The following is a 22,281-nucleotide window of genomic DNA, read 5'->3' as shown; positions in this document are numbered from 1 at the left end:
TTATCAACGGGGCTGTAGTGGAGCAGTTTGAGAGCTTCAAGTTTCTTGGTGTCCACATCACCAACAAACTAAGATGGCCCAAGCACACCAAGACAGTCGTGAAGAGGGCACAACTAAACCTATTCCCCCCAGGAGACTGAAATGTGGGTCCTAAAAAGGTTCTACTGATTGCATCACTGCCTGGTATGACAACTGCTCGGCCTCCAAAAACAAGACACTACAGAGGGTAGGTAGTGAGTACAGCCCAGTACATCACTGGGGCCAAACTTCCTGCCATCCAGAACCTCTATACCAGGTGGTGTCAGAGGAAGGCCCTAACAATTGTCAAAGACTCCAGCCACCCTAGTCATAGACTCTTCTCTCTGCTACCGCACAGCAAGCGATACCGGAGCGCCAAGTCTAGGTCCAAAAGGCTTCTAAACAGCTTCTGCCCCCAAGCCATAAGACTCCTGAACATCTAGTCAAATGGCAACCCAGACCATTTGCATTGCCCCCTCCCCCCCATATTTTATACCGCTGCTACTCTCTGTTGTTATCATCTATGCATAGTTACTTTAATAACTCTACCTACATGTACATATTACCTCAATTACCTCAACTAACCAGTGCCCCCGCACATTGAACCTGTATCTGTACCCCCCGGTATATAGTCTCGCTATTGTTATTTTACTGCTGCTCTTTAATTACTTGTTACTTTTATTTCTTATTCTTATTAGTTTTCTTTCCTTTTTTTACTGCATTGTTGGTTCGGGGCTCGTAAGTATTTGGCACATGTGGCTAATAACATTTGTTTTGATTTGATTATCTGCTGTGTTTGTGTTCACATTTAATCACTTCTCTGTTCCCCCATTCTCCTTTGTCAAATCAATGGCTAGCTGTCCTTTATCGAAGGGCCTTTACAATAACATGACAGGACAAAGGCTGATTACTGGTCTCTGAGCAGTGTAGGAGTTGTATAGTGGTTGTCTTGTGTTTGTGTTGTGGTTGTATTATGGTTGTGTTGTTGTTGGAGTCTAGTCTAAAGCCAATCCTTTTTTTCTTTGTCTTGTTCTCCTCCGTTCTTCTAAGTCATCCTGATTATTTTAAATCGCTGAAGTGGCAGCCAGAGTTTTGGCCCTTACTTATTCTTTATTTGTAAGTTTCCCTTTCTTTCTGCCTCACACTCTCTACTCACTCACAACATGCCTCCCGCTCTCTGCTTCCTCTCTGCATTTCTCTTTCATTTTGTGTACTGTACATCTCTCCCTATATCGGTCTCTCTCTCTCTCTCTCTCTTTCTCTCTCTCATTCTCCCCCCCCCCCTCTAACCCTCTCTCACTCCACCTTTCATTTCCCTTCTCAAATTTATCTCCATGTACATTTTCCTTCATAGCCTGGCCATCATTGAATTACTGGGCTTTATGTCCACTTCAGTACATTCGGCCCTTTAATGACTCCCCGATTGCCTGGGGCTGTGTGCGACGCCTCTCACTTTGAGCAAGTTATTACTCCGAAAAATTGAAGTTAAAGCATTTTATATGCAAATCAGCCTATTTACATATATAGGTCCCCCTCCCTCTCTTTCTCCCTTTCCGTTTAGTGCAATGTATAATAATTACAACAATTTCCAATGAGGTATGTAAAAGGAGGTTAGAGAAGACTGCCTTCGAATAAAGAAAATAAAAAAATTAAAATATTTCCAATCAAAGAATGCATCCCAGTCCCTGAGAGCAAGGAGAGCTAATCAAATGCAGATATATTTGTCGAGGAGGTGATGAGTGGTTTGAGACAGCCTGGGCAATGGAATCTCATTTGTTTTGTTTTATTATTCCACTCGAGAGGATTGGTTACCTTGGGTGTATATGGCTGGTACCGTACGTGTTCCGCTCCACTCCAATCCCCATGTGTCAGTCAACCCCAAACTCTGTGTGTGCACACAGCCTTTTGTCTAGGGGCAGAAGAGATCCTAGTAAGTAGCCTTGCTCGAGCCCTGGCTTGTGCGGGCCGGGACGGCTCAGAGGAGCAGCCAGGAGCCATATCTCCAGTTTCTGTAGGGTGTGGCAGCTTGGTGTCCAAGTACACCCACTGGACAGCATACTAGTCTATCACAGGGGTTTACCCACAATCTTTCTCCTTAATGCTGAGTAGAGAGCAGATACCCATTGGGTCCCATTTTACAGTCAATCTCAGTGAAGACACAGTAACCACAAGGCCACTGAGTTGGTTAGAATAGCTCCTAGGTGGGAATTATGGATTCTCTTTGTTACTTAAGGGGAAATTTGATAGGTTTATAGTCAATCTAATGTGCTGTTTTTTTTGCATTAATCCCTTTTATCTATTACCTACACAAAGAACACTGCCATTTCAATAATGTACAGTGGGGCAAAAAAGTATTTAGTCAGCCACCAATAGTGCAAGTTCTCCCACTTAAAAAGATGAGAGAGGCCTGTAATTTTCATCATAGGTACACTTCAACTGTGACAGACAAAATGAGAAAAGAAAATCCAGAAAATCACATTGGCGGATTTTTTATGAATTTATTTGCAAATTATGGTGGAAAATAAGTATTTGGTCACCTACAAACAAGCAAGATTTCTGGCTCTCACAGACCTGTAACTTCTTCTTTAAGAGGCTCCTCTGTCCTCCACTTGTTACCTGTATTAATGGTGCCTGTTTGAACTTGTTATCAGTATAAAAGACACCTGTCCACAACCTCAAACAGTCACACTCCAAACTCCGCTATGGCCAAGACCAAAGAGCTGTCAAAGGACACCAGAAACAAAATTGTAGGTAAGCAGCTTGGTTTGAAGAAATCAACTGTGGGAGCAATTATTAGGAAATGAAAGACATACAAGACCACTGATAATCTCCCTCGATCTGGGGCTCCACGCAAGATCTCCCACGTAGGGTCAAAATGATCACAAGAACGGTGAGCAAAAATCCCAGAACCACACGGGGGGACCTAGTGAATGACCTGCAGAGAGCTGGGACCAAAGTAACAAAGCCTACCATCAGTAACACACTACGCCGCCAGGGACTCAAATCCTGCAGTGCCAGACGTGTCCCCCTGCTTAAGCCAGTACATGTCCAGGCATGTCTTAAGTTTGCTAGAGAGCATTTGGATGATCCAGAAGAAGATTGGGAGAATATATGGTCAGATGAAACAAAAATATAACTTTTTGGTAAAAACTCAACTCGTCGTGTTTGGAGGACAAAGAATGCTGAGTTGCATCCAAAGAACACCATACCTACTGTGAAGCATGGGGGTGGAAACATCATGCTTTGGGGCTGTTTTTCTGCAAAGGGACCAGGACGACTGATCCGTGTAAAGGAAAGAATGAATGGGCCATGTATCATGAGATTTTGAGTGAAAACCTCCTTCCATCAGCAAGGGCATTGAAGATGAAACGTGGCTGGGTCTTTCAGCATGACAATGATCCCAAACACACCGCCCGGGCAACGAAGGAGTGGCTTCGTAAGAAGCATTTCAAGGTCCTGGAGTGGCCTAGCCAGTCTCCAGATCTCAACCCCATAGAAAATCTTTGGAGGGAGTTGAAAGTCCATGTTGCCCAGCAACAGCCCCAAAACATCACTGCTCTAGAGGAGATCTGCATGGGGCAATGGGCCAAAATATCAGCAACAGTGTGTGAAAAAGACTTACAGAAAACGTTTGACCTCTGTCATTGCCAACAAAGGGTATATAACAAAGTATTGAGATAAACTTTTGTTATTGACCAAATACTTATTTTCCACCATAATTTGCAAATAAATTCATAAAAAATCCTACAATGTGATTTTCTGGATTTTTTTTTTCTCATTTTGTCTGTCATAGTTGAAGTGTACCTATGATGAAAATTACAGGCCTCTCGCATCTTTTTAAGTGGGAGAACTTGCACTATTAGTGGCTGACTAAATAATTGTTTGCCCCACTGTAGGTGTTCCTTTTGTCCAGGTGGGAAAGGGCAGTGTGGAGTGCAATAGAGATTGCATAATCTGTGGATCTGTTAGTGCGGTATGAAAATTTGAGTGGGTCTAGGGTTTCTGTGATAATGGTGTTGATGTGAGCCATGACCAGTATTTCAAAGCATTTCATGGCCACAGACGTGAGTGCTACGGTTTGGTAGTCATTTAGGCAGGTTACCTCAGTGTTATGTTTGGGGCAAATCCAATACACCACATTACTGAGAACCACTCTCCATATTTTCAAGCATAGTGGTGGCTGCATCATGTAATGGGTATGCTTGTAACATTAAGGTCTGGAGTTGGAGTTGCTTACCAAGAAGACAGTGAATGTTCCTGAGTGGCCGAGTTACAGTTTTTACTGAAATCTATTACAAATAATGGCAAAACCTGAAAATGGTTGTCTATCAAAGATCAACAAGAAGTTTGACAGAGCTTGAAGAATTTTGAAAATAATAATGGGCAAATGTTGCACAATCTAGGTGTGGAAAGCAGTTAGAGACTTACCCAGAAAGACTCACAGCTATAAATCACTGCCAAAGGTGCTTCTACGAAGTGTTGACTCAGGGGTGTGAATACTTATGTAAATGAGATATTTCTGTATTTCATTTTCAATACAATTGCAAACATTTCAAAACACATGTTATCCCTTGATTATTATGGGGTATTGTGTGTAGTAGATGGGTGAGAACAAATATATATTTAATACATTTTTAATTCAGACTAAGACAAAATGTGGAATAAGTCAAGGGGGGTATGAATACTTTCTGAAGGCACTGTATTTCCTACTACTTTATCAACTACATAAATATGTATTTCCCCATCTGGCCTTGTTTAATCACGTCTTCCTGCACTACGGGGTGCCTGAGGACATAGTGTCTGATCGGGGTCCCCAGTTTACTTCGAGGGTCTGGAGGGTGTTCATGGACCGTCTGGGGGTCTCGATCAGCCTTACCTCGGGTTTTCACCCCGAGAGTAACGGGAAGGTGGAGAGAGTAAACCGGGATGTGGGTAGGTTTCTGAGGTCTTATTGCCAGGACCGGCCGGGGGAGTGGGCAGCGTCCGTGCCCTGGGCAGAGATGGCCCAGAACTCGCTCCGCCAGTTCTCCACTAACCTCTCCCCCTTCCAGTGCGTACTGGGGTATCAGCTGGTTATGGCTCCTGCGGTGGACGACTGGTTCTGGTGTGCAGAGGAAACATGGGAAGCCACCCATTTTCACTTTCAGAGTGCCGTGCTGCGCCAGAAAGTCGGCGCAGACTGTCACCGCAGTGAGGCCCCGGTGTTGTCACCGGGGGACTGGGTCTGGCTCTCGACCCAAAACCTGCCCCTCCGCCTGCCATACCGAAAGCTGGGTCCGCAGTTTGTGGGGCAATTTAAAGTCCTGAGGAGACTGAACGAGGTGTGTTACAGGTTACAGCTTCCCCCCAATTACCGTATTAACCCCTTGTTCCATGTGTCTCTCCTCAGACCGGTGGTGGCTGGCCCGCTCCAGGACTCTGAGGTGCGGGAGGTTCCTCCGCCCCCTCTGGACATTGTACTCCGTTCGATCCATACTGGATTCGAGGCATCGGGCTAGGGACATTTAGTACCTCGTGGACTGGGAGGGGTAGATGCTGGGTTACGGTGGAGGACTCTTTTATGCTGCGTGAGTTCCACCGTCTCCATCTGGATCGCCCTGCACCTCGCCCTCCGCGTCGTCCTCGAGGTCGGTGCGCTGCAGGAGCCGCGTGTCAAGGGCCGGTACTGTAAAGACTTCAACTGAAGTCAGTTCCTCTCCTTGTTCGGGCAGCACTCGGCGGTCTGTGTCACTGGTCTTCTAGTCATCATTGATCCACTTTTCATTTTCCATTTGTTTTGTCTTGTTTTCCTACACACCTGGTTTCCATTTCCCTCATTAGGTCTTGTGTATTTAACCCTCTGATCCCCCCACGTCCTTGTGTGGGATTGTTTGTTTGTAAGTGCTTGTGCACTATGTTACTGGTGCGCGTCGGACTTTGTACCCATGTAGGTTCTTTTTTTTATTGCCATTGGTTTTGAAATTAAACTGCTCCGGCTATTACCTATTTCTGCTCTCCTGCATCTGACTTCACTGCCACCAGTTCACAACCCGTACAAGTATCTTTAGATCAATAACAAGCATTGGCAAATACTATCATTCCAAAACTCTCCTCCACAACTCTCCTCTGTGCACAGTGCAAGTCTCCTGCAGTGTTATGTTGATAGGTACACATACATTTATCCCCTCCTAACCTGTGTTGGTTAGGGCATTGTCTGGTCCACTGAGTGGGTGTGTGTCCTTGTGTGCACAAACGTGTGAGTACGTGTGTACAGTTGAAGTCGGAAGTTTCCATACACCTTAGCCAAATACATTTAGAGTTTGTCACAAATCCTGACATTTAATCCGGGTAAGATTTCCTGTCATAGGTCAGTTAGGATCACCACTTTATTTTAAGAATGTGAAATGTCAGATTAATAGTATGGAGAATTATTTATTTCAGCTTTCCTTTCTTTCATCACATTCCTAGTGGGTCAGATGTTTACATACACTAAATTAGTATTTGGTAGCAATGCATTTAAATTGTTTAACCTGGGTCAAACTTTTTGGGTGACTTTCCACAAGCTTCTCACAATAAGTGTGGTGAATTTTGGCCCATTCCTCCTGACAGAGGCCTCCTTGCTCGCACACGCATAATCAGTTCTGCCCATAAATCTTCTATAGGATTGAGGTCAGGGCTTTGTGATGGCAACTCCAATGCATTGACTTTGTTATCCTTAAGCCATTTTGCCACAACTTTGGAAGTATGTTTGGGGTCATTGTCCATTTGGAAGACCCATTTGCAACCAAGCTTTAACTTGAGAACTGATGTCTTGAGATGTTGCTTCAATATATCCACAACATTTTCCTGCCTCATGATGCCATCTATTTTGTGAAGTGTACCAGTCCCTCCTGCAGCAAAGCAATCCCACAACATGATGCTGCCACCCCCGTGCTTCACGTTTGATGTGGTGTTCTTCGACTTGCAAGCATTCCCCTTGTTCCTCCAAACATAACGGTGGTCATTATGGCCAAACACTATTTTTGTTTCATCAGACCAGAGGACATTTCTCCTAAAAGTACGATATTTTTCCCCATGTGCAGTTCGTAGTCTGGCTTTTTTATGGTGGTTTTGGAGCAGTGGCTTTTTCCTTGCAGGTTATGTCGATATAGGACTCGTTTTACTGTGGATATAGATACTTATGTACCTGTTTCCTCCAGCATCTTCACAAGGTCCTTTGCTGTTGTTCTGGAATTGATTTGCACTTTTCGTACCAAAGTACGTCCATCTCTAGGAGACAGAACGCGTCTCCTTCCTGAGCGGTATGACGGCTGCGTGGTCCCATGGTGCGTACTGTACTGTTAGGCCTATGATATGATTTATATGGAGGATGTACTGTTTCTCTGTGTTAATGTGTCGGTATATTTTTATTGAACTTTTGTTTTCCAAAACTTTCCCTTGAGACATTAAAAAAAGATGGGAAGGAAGTTGTGTTGGGGAGAAAGTTATTGACTAGACTGGTAGGGGTCGGGCATACAGTCGGCTCGGGCTGGCTGGGCGTCTGGCTGAAATTTGATATAGATTATGTTTTGTCACGGGCGTCGTAAGAAGTGGACCAAAGTGCAGCGTGGTGAGCGTACATTTTCCTTTTAATTTGGATGTCGCCAACAAAACAAGAAATAACTAAAATGACCGTGAAGCTTACAAAGGCTCTAGTGGCCCTAACAAAGACAACTACCCATAAATACAACAGGGAAAGAAGGCTGCCTAAGTATGTTTCCCAATCAGAGACAACGATAGACAGCTGTCCCTGATTGAGAACCATACCCGGCCAAAACATAGAAATACAAAACAGGGCGTGACAGTACCCCCCTCCCCCCAAAGGTGAGGACTCCGGCCGTGAAACCTGACTCTAAAGGGGAGGGTCCGGGTGGGCTTCCTTTACGGCGGCAGCTCTGATGAGGGAAGTAGACCCCCCTACGCCTCTGGCTCCCCCCACGTTGGTGGCGCCTCTGGTGCGGGGACCCTTGCCGTCGACCCCGGACTGGGGACCCTCGTTGCGGGCCCCGGACTGGGCACCCTCGTTGCGGGCCCCGGACTGGGCACCCTCGCTGCGGGCCCCGGACTGGGCACCCTCGCTGCGGGCCCCGGACTGGGCACCCTCGCTGCGGGCCCCGGACGGGGCACCCCCGCTGCGGGCCCCTGACTGGGCACCCCCGTTGCGGGCCCCGGACTGGGCACCCCCGTTGTGGGCCCCGGACTGGGCACCCCCGTTGCGGGCCCCGGACTGGAGGCCGTGGCTGGAGGCCCCGGACTGGAGGCCGTGGCTGGAGGCCCCGGACTGGAGGCCGTGGCTGGAGGCCCCGGACTGGAGGCCGTGGCTGGAGGCCCCGGACTGGAGGCCGTGGCTGGAGGCCCCGGACTGGAGGCCGTGGCTGGAGGCTCCGGACTGGAGGCCGCCGCTGGAGGCTCCGAACTGGAGGCCGTCGTTGGAAGCTTCGTGCCGTGGATCATCACTGGAGGCTTCTTGCCATGGATCATCACTGGAGGCTTCGTGCCATGGATCATCACTGGAGGCTTCATGCCATGGATCATCACTTGAGGCTTTGTGCCATGGATCATCACTGGAGGCTTCTTGCCATGGATCATCACTGGAGGCTTCGTGCCATGGATTATCACTGAAGGCTTCTTTCTTGGCGGAGGCACCGGATACACTGGGCGGGGAGGCGCACTGGAGGTCTCGAGCGTAGAGCCTGCACAACCCGTCCTGGCTGGATGGTTATCTCCGCCCTGCAAATGCAGGGCGCTGGCACAGGACACACTGGGCTGTGCAGACGTACCGGAGACACAGTGCGCAGAGCCGGCGCAGGATATCCTGGGCCGAAGAGACGCACTGAAGACCAGGCGCGCTGAGCCGGCACCATCCTTCCTGGCTGGATGCTCACCCTAGCCCAGCAGATGCGGGGAGCTGGGATGTAGCGCACCGGGCTGTGAACACGCACTGGAGACACCGTGCGCTCCACCGCATAACACGGTGCATGACCAGTACCACGCTTCTCCCCACGGTAAGCACGGGTGTTGGCTCAGGTCGATAACCTGTCAGAGACAACGATAGACAGCTGTCCCTGATTGAGAACCATACCCGGACAAAACATAGAAATAAAGAAACTAGAATGCCCACCCTAGTCACACCCTGGCCTAACCAAAATAGAGAAATAAAAGCCTCTCTGGCCAGGGCGTGACATTAATAAAGACAATCAAAAGTTGTGTTTGTACTTTATTTGTAGGAGTTGTTCATTTGTTAGATTATTGGTTAAAGGTGCAACACAATATTGATTATTGAATTATCATAGATCTAATTCAGTCTAATCAATCACTTAGACTTATTTAAAAATGATCTCTTACCTACAGAGCCTTGCAAACATATTCATCCCCCTTGGCATTTTTCCTATTTTGTTGCATTACTACCTGTAATTTAAATTGATTTATATTTGGATTTCATGTAATGGACATACACAAATTGGTGAAGTGAAATTTAAAAAATAACTTGTTTAAAAAATATATATAAAATATGCATATGTATTCACCCCTTTGCTATGAAGCCCCTAATTAAGGTCTGGTGCAACCAATTACCTTCAGAAGTCACATAATTATTTAAATAAAGTCCACCTGTGTGTAATCTAAATGTCACATGATCTGTCACATGATCTCAGTATATATAGACCTGTTCTGAAAGGCCCCAGAGTCTGCAATACCACTAAGCAAGGGGCACCACCAAGCAAGTGGCACCATGGAGACCACAGAGCTCACCTAATAGGTCAGGGACAAAGTTGTGGAGAAGTACAGATCAGGGTTGGGTTATAAAAAAAATCTGAAACTTTTAACATCTCACGGAGCACCATTAAATCCATTATTAAAAAATGGAAAGAATATGGCACCACAAACCTGCCAAGAGAGGGCCGCTCACCAAAACTCATGGATCAGGCAAGGAGGGCATTAATCAGAGAGGCAACAAAGAGACCAAAGATAACCTTGAAGGAGCTGCAAAGCTCCACAGCGGAGATTGGAGTATCTGTCCATAGGACGACTTTAAGCAGCACACTCCACAGAGCTGTGCTTTACGGGAGAGTGGCCTGAAAAAAACATTGCTTAAAGAAAGAAATAAGCAAACACATTTGGTATTCACCAAAAGGCATGTGGGAGACTCCCCAAACATTTGGAAGAACGTATTCTGGTCAGATGAGACTAAAATTGAGCTTTGCGGCCATCAAGGAAAACGTTATGCCTGGCGCAAACTCAACACCGTCATCCCGAGAACACGATCCGCACAGTGAAGCATGGTGGTAGCAGCATCATGCTGTGGGGATGTTTTTCATCAACTGGGAAACTGGTCAGAATTGAAGGAATGATGGATGGCGCTAAATACAGGGAAATTCTTGAGGGAAACCTGTTTCAGTCTTCCAGAGATTTGAGACTGGGACGGAGGTTCACCTTCCAGCAGGACAATGATCCTAAGCATACTGCTAAAGCAACACTGGAGTGGTTTAAAGGGAAACATTTAAATGTCTTGGAATGGCCTAGTCAAAGTCCAGAAGTCAATCCAATTGAGAATCTGTGGTATGGCTTAAAGATTGCTGTACACCAGCCAAACTTGAAGGAGCTGGAGCAGTTTTGCCTTGAAGAATGGGCAAAAATCCCAGTGGCTAGATGTGCCAAGCTTATAGAGACATACCCCAAGAGACTTGCAGCTGTAATTGCTGCAAAAGGTGGCTCTACAAAGTTTTGACTTTGGGGGGGTGAATACTTATGCGCGCTCACGTTTTCTGTTTTTTTTGTCTTATTTCTTGTTTGTTTCACCAACAAACAAAAAAATGTGCATCTTCAAAATGGTAAGCATGTTGTGTAAATCAAACGATACAAATAAATTCCAGGTTGTAAGGCAGCAAAAATAGGTAAAATGCCAAGGGGGGGGTGAATACTTTCGCAAGCCACTGTAGCTTGATGAGTGTGGGTAATTTTGCTTACTTTTTATTGTTCTAAATAGAGACAGCTAGAAGGTCCGTGTGTCACATTAGATTGTGTAGAAATGCAGGAAATGAGCTTTAGATGCTCCCAAGACCCTCTGCCAAGTTATGTCCCCCCCACTTCTAAAACCAAAGTTGCTCCCCTGCGCTGCGTGTGTGTGTGTACACGTGTGTGTGTTTGAGTGTGTGTGCTTGCATGTGTACAGTATGTGTGTGTGAGGGAATGCAGTGTAGCGAGGCATGGGCAGGCAGTGTGACAGTGATGAATTATCTAGCTGGTAATAACCCCTCTGATCTGAGCTCCTCTTCCTGCTTCTTGGGGCACTTTTAATTGTACCATGTCTCCACGTCCCCTCGGGCTACTCGCTCCTTGAACACACATACACATGCACACACTCACACACCCTTCCTCCCCTTCAAATTAGTATTTGGTGCCTGTACGCCAACGGCTTATTAATCGAAATGGGAAAAACAGGGACAGAGTGAGTGGAAGGGAGGGACTTAGAGAGAGTGAATGAGAGTGAGGGCATGAGAGGGAGGTGAGAGAAAGGCAACCTGTATGTTATACCAAAACCCTTATCCAAACTGTGGATAGATGGCAGCCATACTGAAAGTGCCAACCACCCCAATTAACTACTAAGGTGACTGGGAACATGGATGAGTACAACCAGACCAGCTATGACCTCTGTAAGTCAAAGAGGCTAAAATACATTGCAGGGATAAAGTGGAGTCTCAATTCAATGGCTCAGATGCGAGACAAATGTGGAAGGGACAATCACGGATTATAAAGGAAAAACCAGCCACGTTGTGAACAACAACATCTCACTCCCAGACAAACTTAAAGGAGTAGTTTTATTTTTTACAACCAAATCTCTATTTTTGATGTAAATGGCATGTTATAGAAGGGTCCAGACACCTTTTGTGATTTCACTTGTTTTTGATAAACTTACCCCAAACAGTGACTCACTAACCTCATCACTTCCTCAATGTGTGTGTTTTATTCACAATGCTCGTTAGGAAGAGGGTGAGCTTGAAGCAAAGTTTGTGTTTCTCTGTCTTTGGCTAAACATTCCTTCATTTCCACTGTGTGCAGAGAGAACACACCGGTGTGCTTGAAGAGGGCCATTTGATTGAGGACTTTCTGAGGGTTTCTGTCAAACACCACAGAGGAGAGAGCCTTGTTTGCAGGTGAATCTTGTTGTAGCCCCTTTTTTTCTCCTCTGTTGATCTGCAGTTAGACTTGGGTGCTTGCAAGTCTGCTCCTCTCCATCTTCTATGCAGCGGTGGACTCCACAGGTATGGTTGAGCAGCGTTGACCACAGGCCTTTTAAGTCCTGAAAATAAAAGTTAGCCTTGTCTCGTATATCATTCCATGTCAGTGTATAGACGGGGATGGCTTGATCCTATCAACAATCTAATCTGAGACCCTTCAAAGACATGGCCCCTGATTAACAGTGACTGGCTGTATAGTGTCTAACTTGGTAAATGGCTTTGCAGTCGGAATTAGGCAAAACACATTGATTACCCGGGAAAATAAACAGTTGCTTATGCCCCAAAACTTCTGTTTTGATGTACAAGTTTTAATTTCTCACCTCTGGGTCTTTATTGCATGCTGAGCACAACCACCACAAATGGTTCCCAATGGACCTTAGCCAGGGAACAACTTCATGGTTCTCTTTCTTCTTGGACAGGGCCAGCAACTTCTTCTACATGCCTGAGATGAATAAGAAAATGTGATATGTTATGACTGGTGAGGTTTTTACTGAACTGCCTATGTAATCATTCAGTACAATATGCATCTATTATTATTGCAAGTAACTATGCTGTGTTATGTCTCGGCAGTCATGATGTAGAATGCCAGATAAGTAGACCATGTTAATCTACCCACATGTTAGGGTGTGAGATGTAAGGTATACAAATTAGACGCAATCTAATACACGTGGAAAAATAAATGCTTGTAAGAGGACAATGTTGTACATTTTGGGGAGGTGGAAACTTTCCGTGGGAATTAACAGAAATATATGAAAATTAATATTAATGCCATTTAAATCTACAGTGCCTTGCGAAAGTATTCGGCCCCCTTGAACTTTGCGACCTTTTGCCACATTTCAGGCTTCAAACATAAAGACATAAAACTGTATTTTTTTGTGAAGAATCAACAACAAGTGGGAAACAATCATGAAGTGGAACGACATTTATTGGATATTTCAAACTTTTTTAACAAATCAAAAACTGAAAAATTGGGCGTGCAAAATTATTCAGCCCCCTTAAGTTAATACTTTGTAGCGCCACCTTTTGCTGCGATTACAGCTGTAAGTCGCTTGGGGTATGTCTCTATCAGTTTTGCACATCGAGAGACTGAAATTTTTTCCCATTCCTCCTTGCAAAACAGCTCGAGCTCAGTGAGGTTGGATGGAGAGCATTTGTGAACAGCAGTTTTCAGTTCTTTCCACAGATTCTCGATTGGATTCAGGTCTGGACTTTGACTTGGCCATTCTAACACCTGGATATGTTTATTTTTGAACCATTCCATTGTAGATTTTGCTTTATGTTTTGGATCATTGTCTTGTTGGAAGACAAATCTCCGTCCCAGTCTCAGGTCTTTTGCAGACTCCATCAGGTTTTCTTCCAGAATGGTCCTGTATTTGGCTCCATCCATCTTCCCATCAATTTTAACCATCTTCCCTGTCCCTGCTGAAGAAAAGCAGGCCCAAACCATGATGCTGCCACCACCATGTTTGACAGTGGGGATGGTGTGTTCAGGTTGATGAGCTGTGTTGCTTTTACACCAAACATAACATTTTGCATTGTTACCAAAAAGTTCAATTTTGGTTTCATCTGACCAGAGCATCTTCTTCCACATGTTTGGTGTGTCTCCCAGGTGGCTTGTGGCAAACTTTAAACGACACTTTTTATGGATATCTTTAAGAAATGGCTTTCTTCTTGCCACTCTTCCATAAAGGCCAGATTTGTGCAATATACGACTGATTGTTGTCCTATGGACAGAGTCTCCCACCTCAGCTGTAGATCTCTGCAGCTCATCCAGAGTGATCATGGGCCTCTTGACTGCATCTCTGATCAGTCTTCTCCTTGTATGAGCTGAAAGTTTAGAGGGACGGCCAGGTCTTGGTAGATTTGCAGTGGTCTGATACTCCTTCCATTTCAATATTATCGCCTGCACAGTGCTCCTTGGGATGTTTAAAGCTTGGGAAATATTTTTGTATCCAAATCCGGCTTTAAACTTCTTCACAACAGTATCTCGGACCTGCCTGGTGTGTTCCTTGTTCTTCATGATGCTCTCTGCGCTTTTAACGGACCTCTGAGACTATCACAGTGCAGGTGCATTTATACGGCGACTTGATTACACACAGGTGGATTGTATTTATCATCATTAGTCATTTAGGTCAACATTGGATCATTCAGAGATCCTCACTGAACTTCTGGAGAGAGTTTGCTGCACTGAAAGTAAAGAGGCTGAATAATTTTGCACGCCCAATTTTTCAGTTTTTGATTTGTTAAAAAAGTTTGAAATATCCAATAAATGTCGTTCCACTTCATGATTGTGTCCCACTTGTTGTTGATTCTTCACAAAAACATACAGTTTTATATCTTTATGTTTGAAGCCTGAAATGTGGCAAAAGGTCGCAAAGTTCAAGGGGGCCGAATACTTTCGCAAGGCACTGTACATGTTATTGGAGCCTTTGTTCATGTTTTTCGAGGGCCCCCGTACTGCACAACGACAATGAGGAAGTGATTTGCTGTTTGGGGTTAGTTTATCAAAAGTGAAATCACAGAAAATGTGTTTGGTTCCTTGGCCTGGCCCCTAACATAGGGTGACCAGCAGTCCCCGTTTTTGGTGGCCTGTCCCATCATGCTGGAGCTGTTCCCGGAAATGTCCCCGTTTTTAACTGTGCGTTAAAAACAGACTGCAAAGTGAAATAATATTTTACGTGGCAAGAAAGACCAGGCAGCAAAGCCTACCGGTTGACGTCTCAATCAAGTTGTGCTTGTTTTGTCCAGCAGAGGGGGCTGCTTGCTATAGCAGCTTCATTATCTCTTCTATTGACTACTTGCTTGCGCTAGTTTTAGAGAACTGCTGTGGAAAACTCAGGCGTAAACTCATCCACATCACCACTAACGTCTTTTCAAGCCAGGTAAGTTACAATTGTTTGAGATACTAGCTAATGATGTTATGTCACAATTTATTATATAGATATATTATGTGCTTTATAAGGTTTTAAATAGGTTATGCTAGCTAACATTAGCTATGTTGACTAAGTTAACGTTATCTAGCTAGGTTAACTAGCTACTTTCATGGTAGCTAGATTATTTGTAGATTACAATTTTAATGGTTTGGCATTATAAGTAGTGTGAAAATATATTTCGACATTTTCATGGATAACATTAGCATACTGTTTTCTGTTAGAGTGGAGAGGAGGAAGACTGGATAGGAAGAAGAGTGAAAGAGATAGAGGAAAGATAAGATATGATTGCAGAGCCTGCCAATTTATTATTCCAAATAATGTTTTTGAGATTAAATTATGTTTTAAATGAGGCATGCAATGGGAATCTGTTAACCAAAGTATTTTATCTAATAGTGTACTATTTATCATTAAAGATTAGAGAGGAAGGAAAAATTAAAGGAGTAAAGAGTGAAGCAAGGAGAGTGTGGAAGAGTGAGGTGGAAAGGTAAAGAGAAGGAAAGGAAGAAAGAGCAGGAAGACGAGTGATGAAAAGAGGAGGAGAAAGATTGGAGGAGAAGAAAAAGTTGAGAGTAAGAAGAGTGACACAAAGAGAGTGAAGAAGAGCAGACAGAGGAGGTACAATGGCTCTTTCCAAGAAATGGAAATGCCATTTATACGCTCAGGTCAAGACGATAGAATGGTTAACTGCACCCTTTGTAATTCCTCTTTTTCAATTGGCAGCGGGGGAAGAACGGCAGTGGTAGAACATCAGCAGACGAAAAAGCATAAAGCCTCTCTGATTGCCCGTGTTGGTATGCCCTCTGTCACCACATTCTTCAAGAAGGTAGAGCCTTCCCAAGAAGAATATGATTTAGCTGTGCAGGAGGGTGTCTTTGCATACCACACCATGCGACACAATCATAGTTACAGATCTATGGACTGCACAGCACAACTCACACGGAAGCTTTATGAGCCAAAGTTTACATGTGCTAAGGACACAATGTGAGTAACGTGTTAGCACCATGGGCAACTACTTAGGTAACACAGGACCTAGACCAGGTTGAATTTGTGTCCCTATCCATTGATGCGTCCAATCATGGACATGTAAAGCTGCTGCCAATACTAGTCAGATATTGTAAGATATATGATGGCAGCACATCTGTGGAAACAAAACTGCTTGATTTTGATGAATTGAAAGGAGAAACAGCAGAGGAAATTGCAGCTGAGGTCCTGGTGGTCATCAAAAAATGTAACCTGGAAAACAAAGTCGTGGCATCCTCTCCCTCTGAGAACAACCAACACAGTATATAACCCACAGCCATCAGCCTCCTCTCTCAGCAATCATCTCTCTACTGAACAACAGAACACTGGCTTTTATATAGCTTCAGAAGGAGTCTAATGGGATACAGCTGTAACTTGACGAGGGGGCGGGGTCAGCTCCAATTAGCCATGGAGTCGACCAAGTACTGTATGTAGTACTGTATGTTTCCTAGCCTCTGTTCTGGACTTGAGGACTGTGAAGAGCCCTCTGGAGGCACGTCTTGTGGGGTATGTATGAATTTCTGAGCTGTGCATTAACTGATTGAACTGACAGTTTGTACTTTTAACACATCAATACCTTTCACAAAGACCAGTAGTGATGCAGTCAATCTTTCCTCTATATTAAACCAGGAGAGATTGATATGCATGGTGTTGATATTAGCCCTCCATGTACATTTAAGGGCAGACGTTCTGCCCTGTTCTGGGCCAACTGAAATTAGCCTATGTCCCTCTTTGCAGCACTTACACTAGTGTTACACCAAGCAGTTTAGTCTTCTCCTCAACCACATTATTAATTACTAGATTACTAGATTTAGAGGAGGTTTAGGGTTTAACTTCTTAAGGTATAGGGGGTAGCATTTTCACTTTTGGATAAATAGCGTGCCCAATTCCAACTTCCTGCTACTCATTCCATGGATATAATATATGCATATTATTAGTAGATTTGGATAGAAAACACTCTGAAGTTTCTAAAACTGTTTGAATCATGTCTGTGAGTATAAGATAACTTATGCAGCAGGCAAAACCCAGAGGACTAACCGTTCAGATTATTTTTTTTGAGGTCTCTGTCTGTTCAGTGAGTTCTCATTGGGAAACGATATGTCTCTTTGTTTTTAGTTCCTACCACTTCCACTGGATGTCACCAGTCTTTGGAATTTGGTTGAGGTTATTTATTTGTGCAATGAAGAAGTACGGCCATCTAGGAACTGGGTAACACTGTTGAGATTGCAGTTATTATCCTAGAGAGGTTAGCTAATAATTTGTCCCAAATACAATGCTAAGTTTTTAAATATATTTAGGACTAGCTTATTACTAGCCACCCATTCTAAAACTGACTGCAGTGCTTTGTTAAGGGTTGCAGTTATTTAACTTGCTATAGTAGCTTACATGTATCATCATGAGTCATCGGAGCCCATAGACACACAGGCTTTGTTCAATGCTAGTGGTAGGTAATTCGTAAAAATAGAGAACTGTATAGGACCAAGACAGCTGCCTTGAGGAACACCACACTCTATCTGGTTTCCATTAAATAAAACCCTCTGACTTCAGAAGGTATTCAATTTCCTTGACTAATTCCACATTTTGTTGTTACAACCTGAATTCAAAATGGATTAAATATTGTTTTCACCCATCGACACACAATACACCATAATGACAAAGTGAAAACATGTTTTTAGAAATGAAAAATATAAAACTATAATTTTCTTAAGTATTCACAACCCTGAGTTTAAAACAAAATCCCTAGTCCTTGCTGATGACAAGCAGGAATCCACTCTCTCTACAATAATAGCCCTGGCATGAACCTATCCCTTTGTATTTTATAGATGTGCTCTCTCTGCATGAAATAGATATGGTATAAAACACAGTGGGGGAAAAAATGTCCTGACTGAACGACCAGAAGCATCAATATATATGTAAATGTGCCCACTTACAAGCACAAAAGAGAAAATGGAAAAAATGGCCCACTTAATTTTCTGAGGTTCAGGCTATGGCTGTTTATTTCCCAGGTGCTTTGTTGGGTTCAGATAGAAATGTATTTCATTATTGATGCATAGGTGACTGCCTGAGATCTTCTCTCCAAGCCAATAAAAGCAGCCTATATATTGTGGGTTTGTTCGGTGGCGTGAATTGTGTGTGTGTTGCGGTCCTTGACAGTAGGAGTTTAGTGGCCCTATGTGCTGCAGTGTGTGTATGTGCACTACAGGTATTTGTGTGTGTGTGTCTTGTCTCCAGGCCGAGGGAATCCTGAAAGCATGGGCCACCTATGCCCTGAAGAATCAGTATGGCAATATGTCACCGAGATCTGGAACAATGCCATGACAGAGGTATGTTTACCTAAATCTAACTGCCCTGATCAGAGTGAACTCACAGCTACCCACAGTATATCCAAAAGCAAGACAGACAGGTACCATCGTTCTTAGAGAATGGTGAGCCTGAACCATCCAAGTCCTTGAGGAGTCCTCATGACTGATATTTTGACCCATACCTGCTGAGTTTGCCATATACTAGTCAACGCATTCTAACCTGTAATAATGACATGGCTTTGACTCATTTATTATAGGGCTCCTGTATTGTGCCTTACCATCAATAGGGTTTTCACTTGCACACAATTCAAGTCCATCAAATTGTATTTGTCACATGCTTCATGAACAACAGGTGTCATCACTTTCCCTCCTGGGTGAGGATCAAAGAGAGCCCCCCTCCCTCCCACCAAAGAGGAGGGGGAGGGGGGGGGGAGTTGGCCAGTTTTATGATGGTCGTAAATACCTTGCAGGAACTCTCTCTCCATCTCTGCAGAAATGGAAGTAAAAAATGCCTTTGTTACAACAGAGAGAGAGACTTTGCAGTACTGTAACATCAAAAGATTGGACATTGAGACAATATCCCCAACACAAAGACCCTCTCCAGCTGCTTATGCACTGTTAGACTAGGAAACTCGACTGAAGACGAGAGACATAGAACAATTTCCTTTCACCAGTATCGGTATCTCTAGGGTATCTATTCTAAACAAACAGAGTGAAGAATAAGGCCCATTGAACACTGCATGATACACCTCTGGAAGAACCGTTCTACCAGACCAGAGGCCAAGAAGCTACGACGACCAGAGACTTATACAACCAGAGACTTTCTGTCGACTGACTCCACAGACTGATTGGGCGTTTTCAACAGAGCGAGACGACAAAGACTTACAAGCCTCCTCTCCTCCTCCCGCTCTTCCCTCCTCCCTTTCATTGTGTAACAAGCCATCATATCGGGTTAGTCCACTAGGGACTTTTCATTGCATCATGTTAGTAACCAATGTATATCTATCCTGTGTGTGTGTTTATGTAATTCTGTGTGATTCTTTAGTTAGTTAGTAAATAAATAATTAAGCCAATTTGTGTATCGCTGATTCATCATGGAGACAAGGGTTTGTGCAGATATGAAGTCAACAATGTTCAGAATGAGTTTGATGAGGTAATGGATGACTTGTATAACAACATATTTATGTCTTTAGAGTTAATTCAGGAAACGGTAACTCAATAAACAAAATTGTTCTGTGTATTAATTTAATCATCGTAATAATTAAACATAGTTAATTGATTTGATAAAATAATCGCCATCGCATTAATGGTACCAACGTCACGACACAGGTCTAGACTAACAGTGAAATGCTTACTTACGGGTCGTTTTCCAACAATGCAGAGTTAAAGACACACAAAAACAAAAGTAGAAAGTGACACAAGCAATAAATACAGAGTGAATAACAAATAACATGGCTGTATACAGGGTCGATGTGCAGGGGTATGATGTGCAGGGGTATGAGGTAATTGAGGTAGTTATATACATATAGTTAGGGTAAAGTGACAAGGCAACAGGATAGATTAGTAGACAGTAGCAGCAGTGTATGTGGCGAGTGTGAAAGTGTGTGTGTGTATGTGGCATCAGTTTGCATGTTGTGTGTGTGTGTGTGGGGGGGGGGTAGAGTCCAGTGTGTGTGCCTACAGTCAGTGCAGAAAAAGGGTAAATGCAGGTAGTAAGTGTGTATTATACACGTGTGAAATGGAAATGTGTTTGTTTTGCATATCGGAGAGTGGGATCACGGCCAGGGATCAGACATTATTGACAGCAACCCTGGAGCAATTGGGGTTTCCTTGCTCAAGGGAACATCAACACCTTTTTCACCTAGTTGGCTCTGGGATTCGGATGAAAATTACAGTCCTCTCTCATCTTTTTAAGTGGGAGAACATGCACAATTGGTGGCTGACTAAATACTTTTTTGCCCCACTGTATCACATCTACGTAAGTATTCAGTCCCTTTACTCAGTACTTTGTTGAAGCACCTTTGGCAGCGATTACAGCCTCGAGTCCACATGGGTATGACACTACAAGCTTGGTACACCTGTATTACACCTGTAGTTTCTCCCATTCTTCTCGCAGATCCTCTCAAGCTCTGTCAGGGTGGATGGGGAGCAGGATGCACCTGAGCTCAATTTCAAGTCTCATAGCAAAGGGTCTGAATACTTATGTAAATAAGGTATCTGTTTTTTTTATTTGCAATAAATTTGCTAAGACTTCTAAAAAACTGTTTTTTTCTTTGCTATTGGGTTTTGTGTGTAGATTGATGTGGAAAAACATGTATTTAATACATTTTAGAACAAGGTTGAAACATAGCAAAATGTGGAAAAAGCACTGTTCATACAAATACACACAAAAAAACAGATGACCATGCTTTACATTTGACATTTTAGTCATTTAGCAGACTTACACGTTAAGATAGCTAGGTGGGACATTTCATTTCATTTGAGCCAAACGTATCGGACGAGACCAAATGTTCAGCTGCCCCTTTAAGGGCACGAGGTGACAGTGGTAAGTAATGGGGCAACTCGAGTCATGTCACCTGTGTCTGTGTGAGATTTGGGATCTGACTAGGGCATCTCTTTACTATTATTTGAAGCAGCAGATTCAAACTACTGTTGAAAAACAACTGAGCTTGTGAACAAAATGTAAATAGCCAAGAACGAGGAATTAGACCAACTTTTATGCCTGTGTGCAGCTCTCCCAAAAATGTATCTTTCAGCACTTCATTCAGAGTGCACAGCTCTCCTACCAGGCAGATTTGTGTTTGTATTTGTAATTCTTTGCGCGATTTAGCAGCTATGAAACAAAACAGCAGAAATACTTTGGAAACAGCTACTGCAGAATTGTTCTACTATAAATCGTACATGTGCTTCTATTTGACTTTTGACTATTTTTATTCACGAATGTAATGCTCGCAATGTAGAACCCTGCAAATCGACCACCCGCCAACGTGGCTGGTGAAATAGACATTCTTATCTGCCAATACCTACATTTACCTGCATTGGGCAGGTGGTGAGTGTTCATTTTATGCCTGTGGGAGGAGCACCAGCTGTTCCGGAGGTCCAGGATCCAGTTGCAGAGAGAGTTGTTCAGTCTCAGGATCCTGAGCTTGGTGATGAGCTTGGAGGGGACTATGGTATTGAATGCGGAGCTGTAGTCAATGAAAAGCATTCTCACATAGGTGTTCCTTTTGTACAGGTGGGAAAGGGCCGTGTGGAGTGCAATTGAGATTGCATCATCTGTGGATCTGTTGGGGCGGTATGGAGTGGGTCTAGGGTTTCCGGGATGATGGTGTTGATGGAGGCCATGACCAGCCTTTCAAAGCACTTCACGACTACCGACGTGAGTGCTACAGGGCGGTTGTCATTTAGGCAGGTTACCTTCGCTTTCTTGGCAGAGGGACTATGGTGGTCTGCTTGAAACATGTAGGTATTATAGACTCGGTCAGGGAGAGGTTGAAAATGTCAGTGAAGACACTTGCCAGTTGGTCCTCGCATGCTCTGAGTACACGTCCTGGTAATCCGTCAGGAACAGCTGGTGCGCTCATGCATGCTTCAGTGTTGCTTGCCTCGAAGCGAGCATGAAAGGCATTTAGCTCATCTGGTAGGCTCTTGTTACTGGGCAGTTCGCGGCTGGATTTCCCTTTGTAGTCCGTAATCATTTGCAAGCCCTGCCACATCCGATGAGTGTCAGTGCCAGTGTAGTAGGATTCAATC

General features: G+C 44.0%; 1 protein-coding gene across 1 annotated transcript; it reads right to left on the bottom strand.

Annotated features, from left to right (window-relative positions):
• Positions 1–7,888: 7,888 nt before the first annotated feature.
• LOC149984017 (uncharacterized) lies at positions 7,889–21,589 on the bottom strand. The gene is made up of 3 exons (XM_090230778.1): positions 21,562–21,589; positions 8,542–8,690; positions 7,889–8,326 (listed from the first exon to the last, which is right to left on the bottom strand). Exons 1-3 carry the CDS (start codon positions 21,587–21,589, stop codon positions 7,889–7,891), a joined length of 615 nt encoding a protein of 204 aa, XP_090086904.1.
• Positions 21,590–22,281: the final 692 nt, after the last annotated feature.

This window comes from Oncorhynchus mykiss, chromosome 4 (genome assembly GCF_057628025.1).
Source record: "Oncorhynchus mykiss isolate SJ-2025 chromosome 4, ASM5762802v1, whole genome shotgun sequence".
Taxonomy (NCBI): domain Eukaryota; kingdom Metazoa; phylum Chordata; class Actinopteri; order Salmoniformes; family Salmonidae; genus Oncorhynchus; species Oncorhynchus mykiss.
Note: the sequence above shows the minus strand (reverse complement) of the source record. Positions and strands in the feature narration are given on the sequence as shown.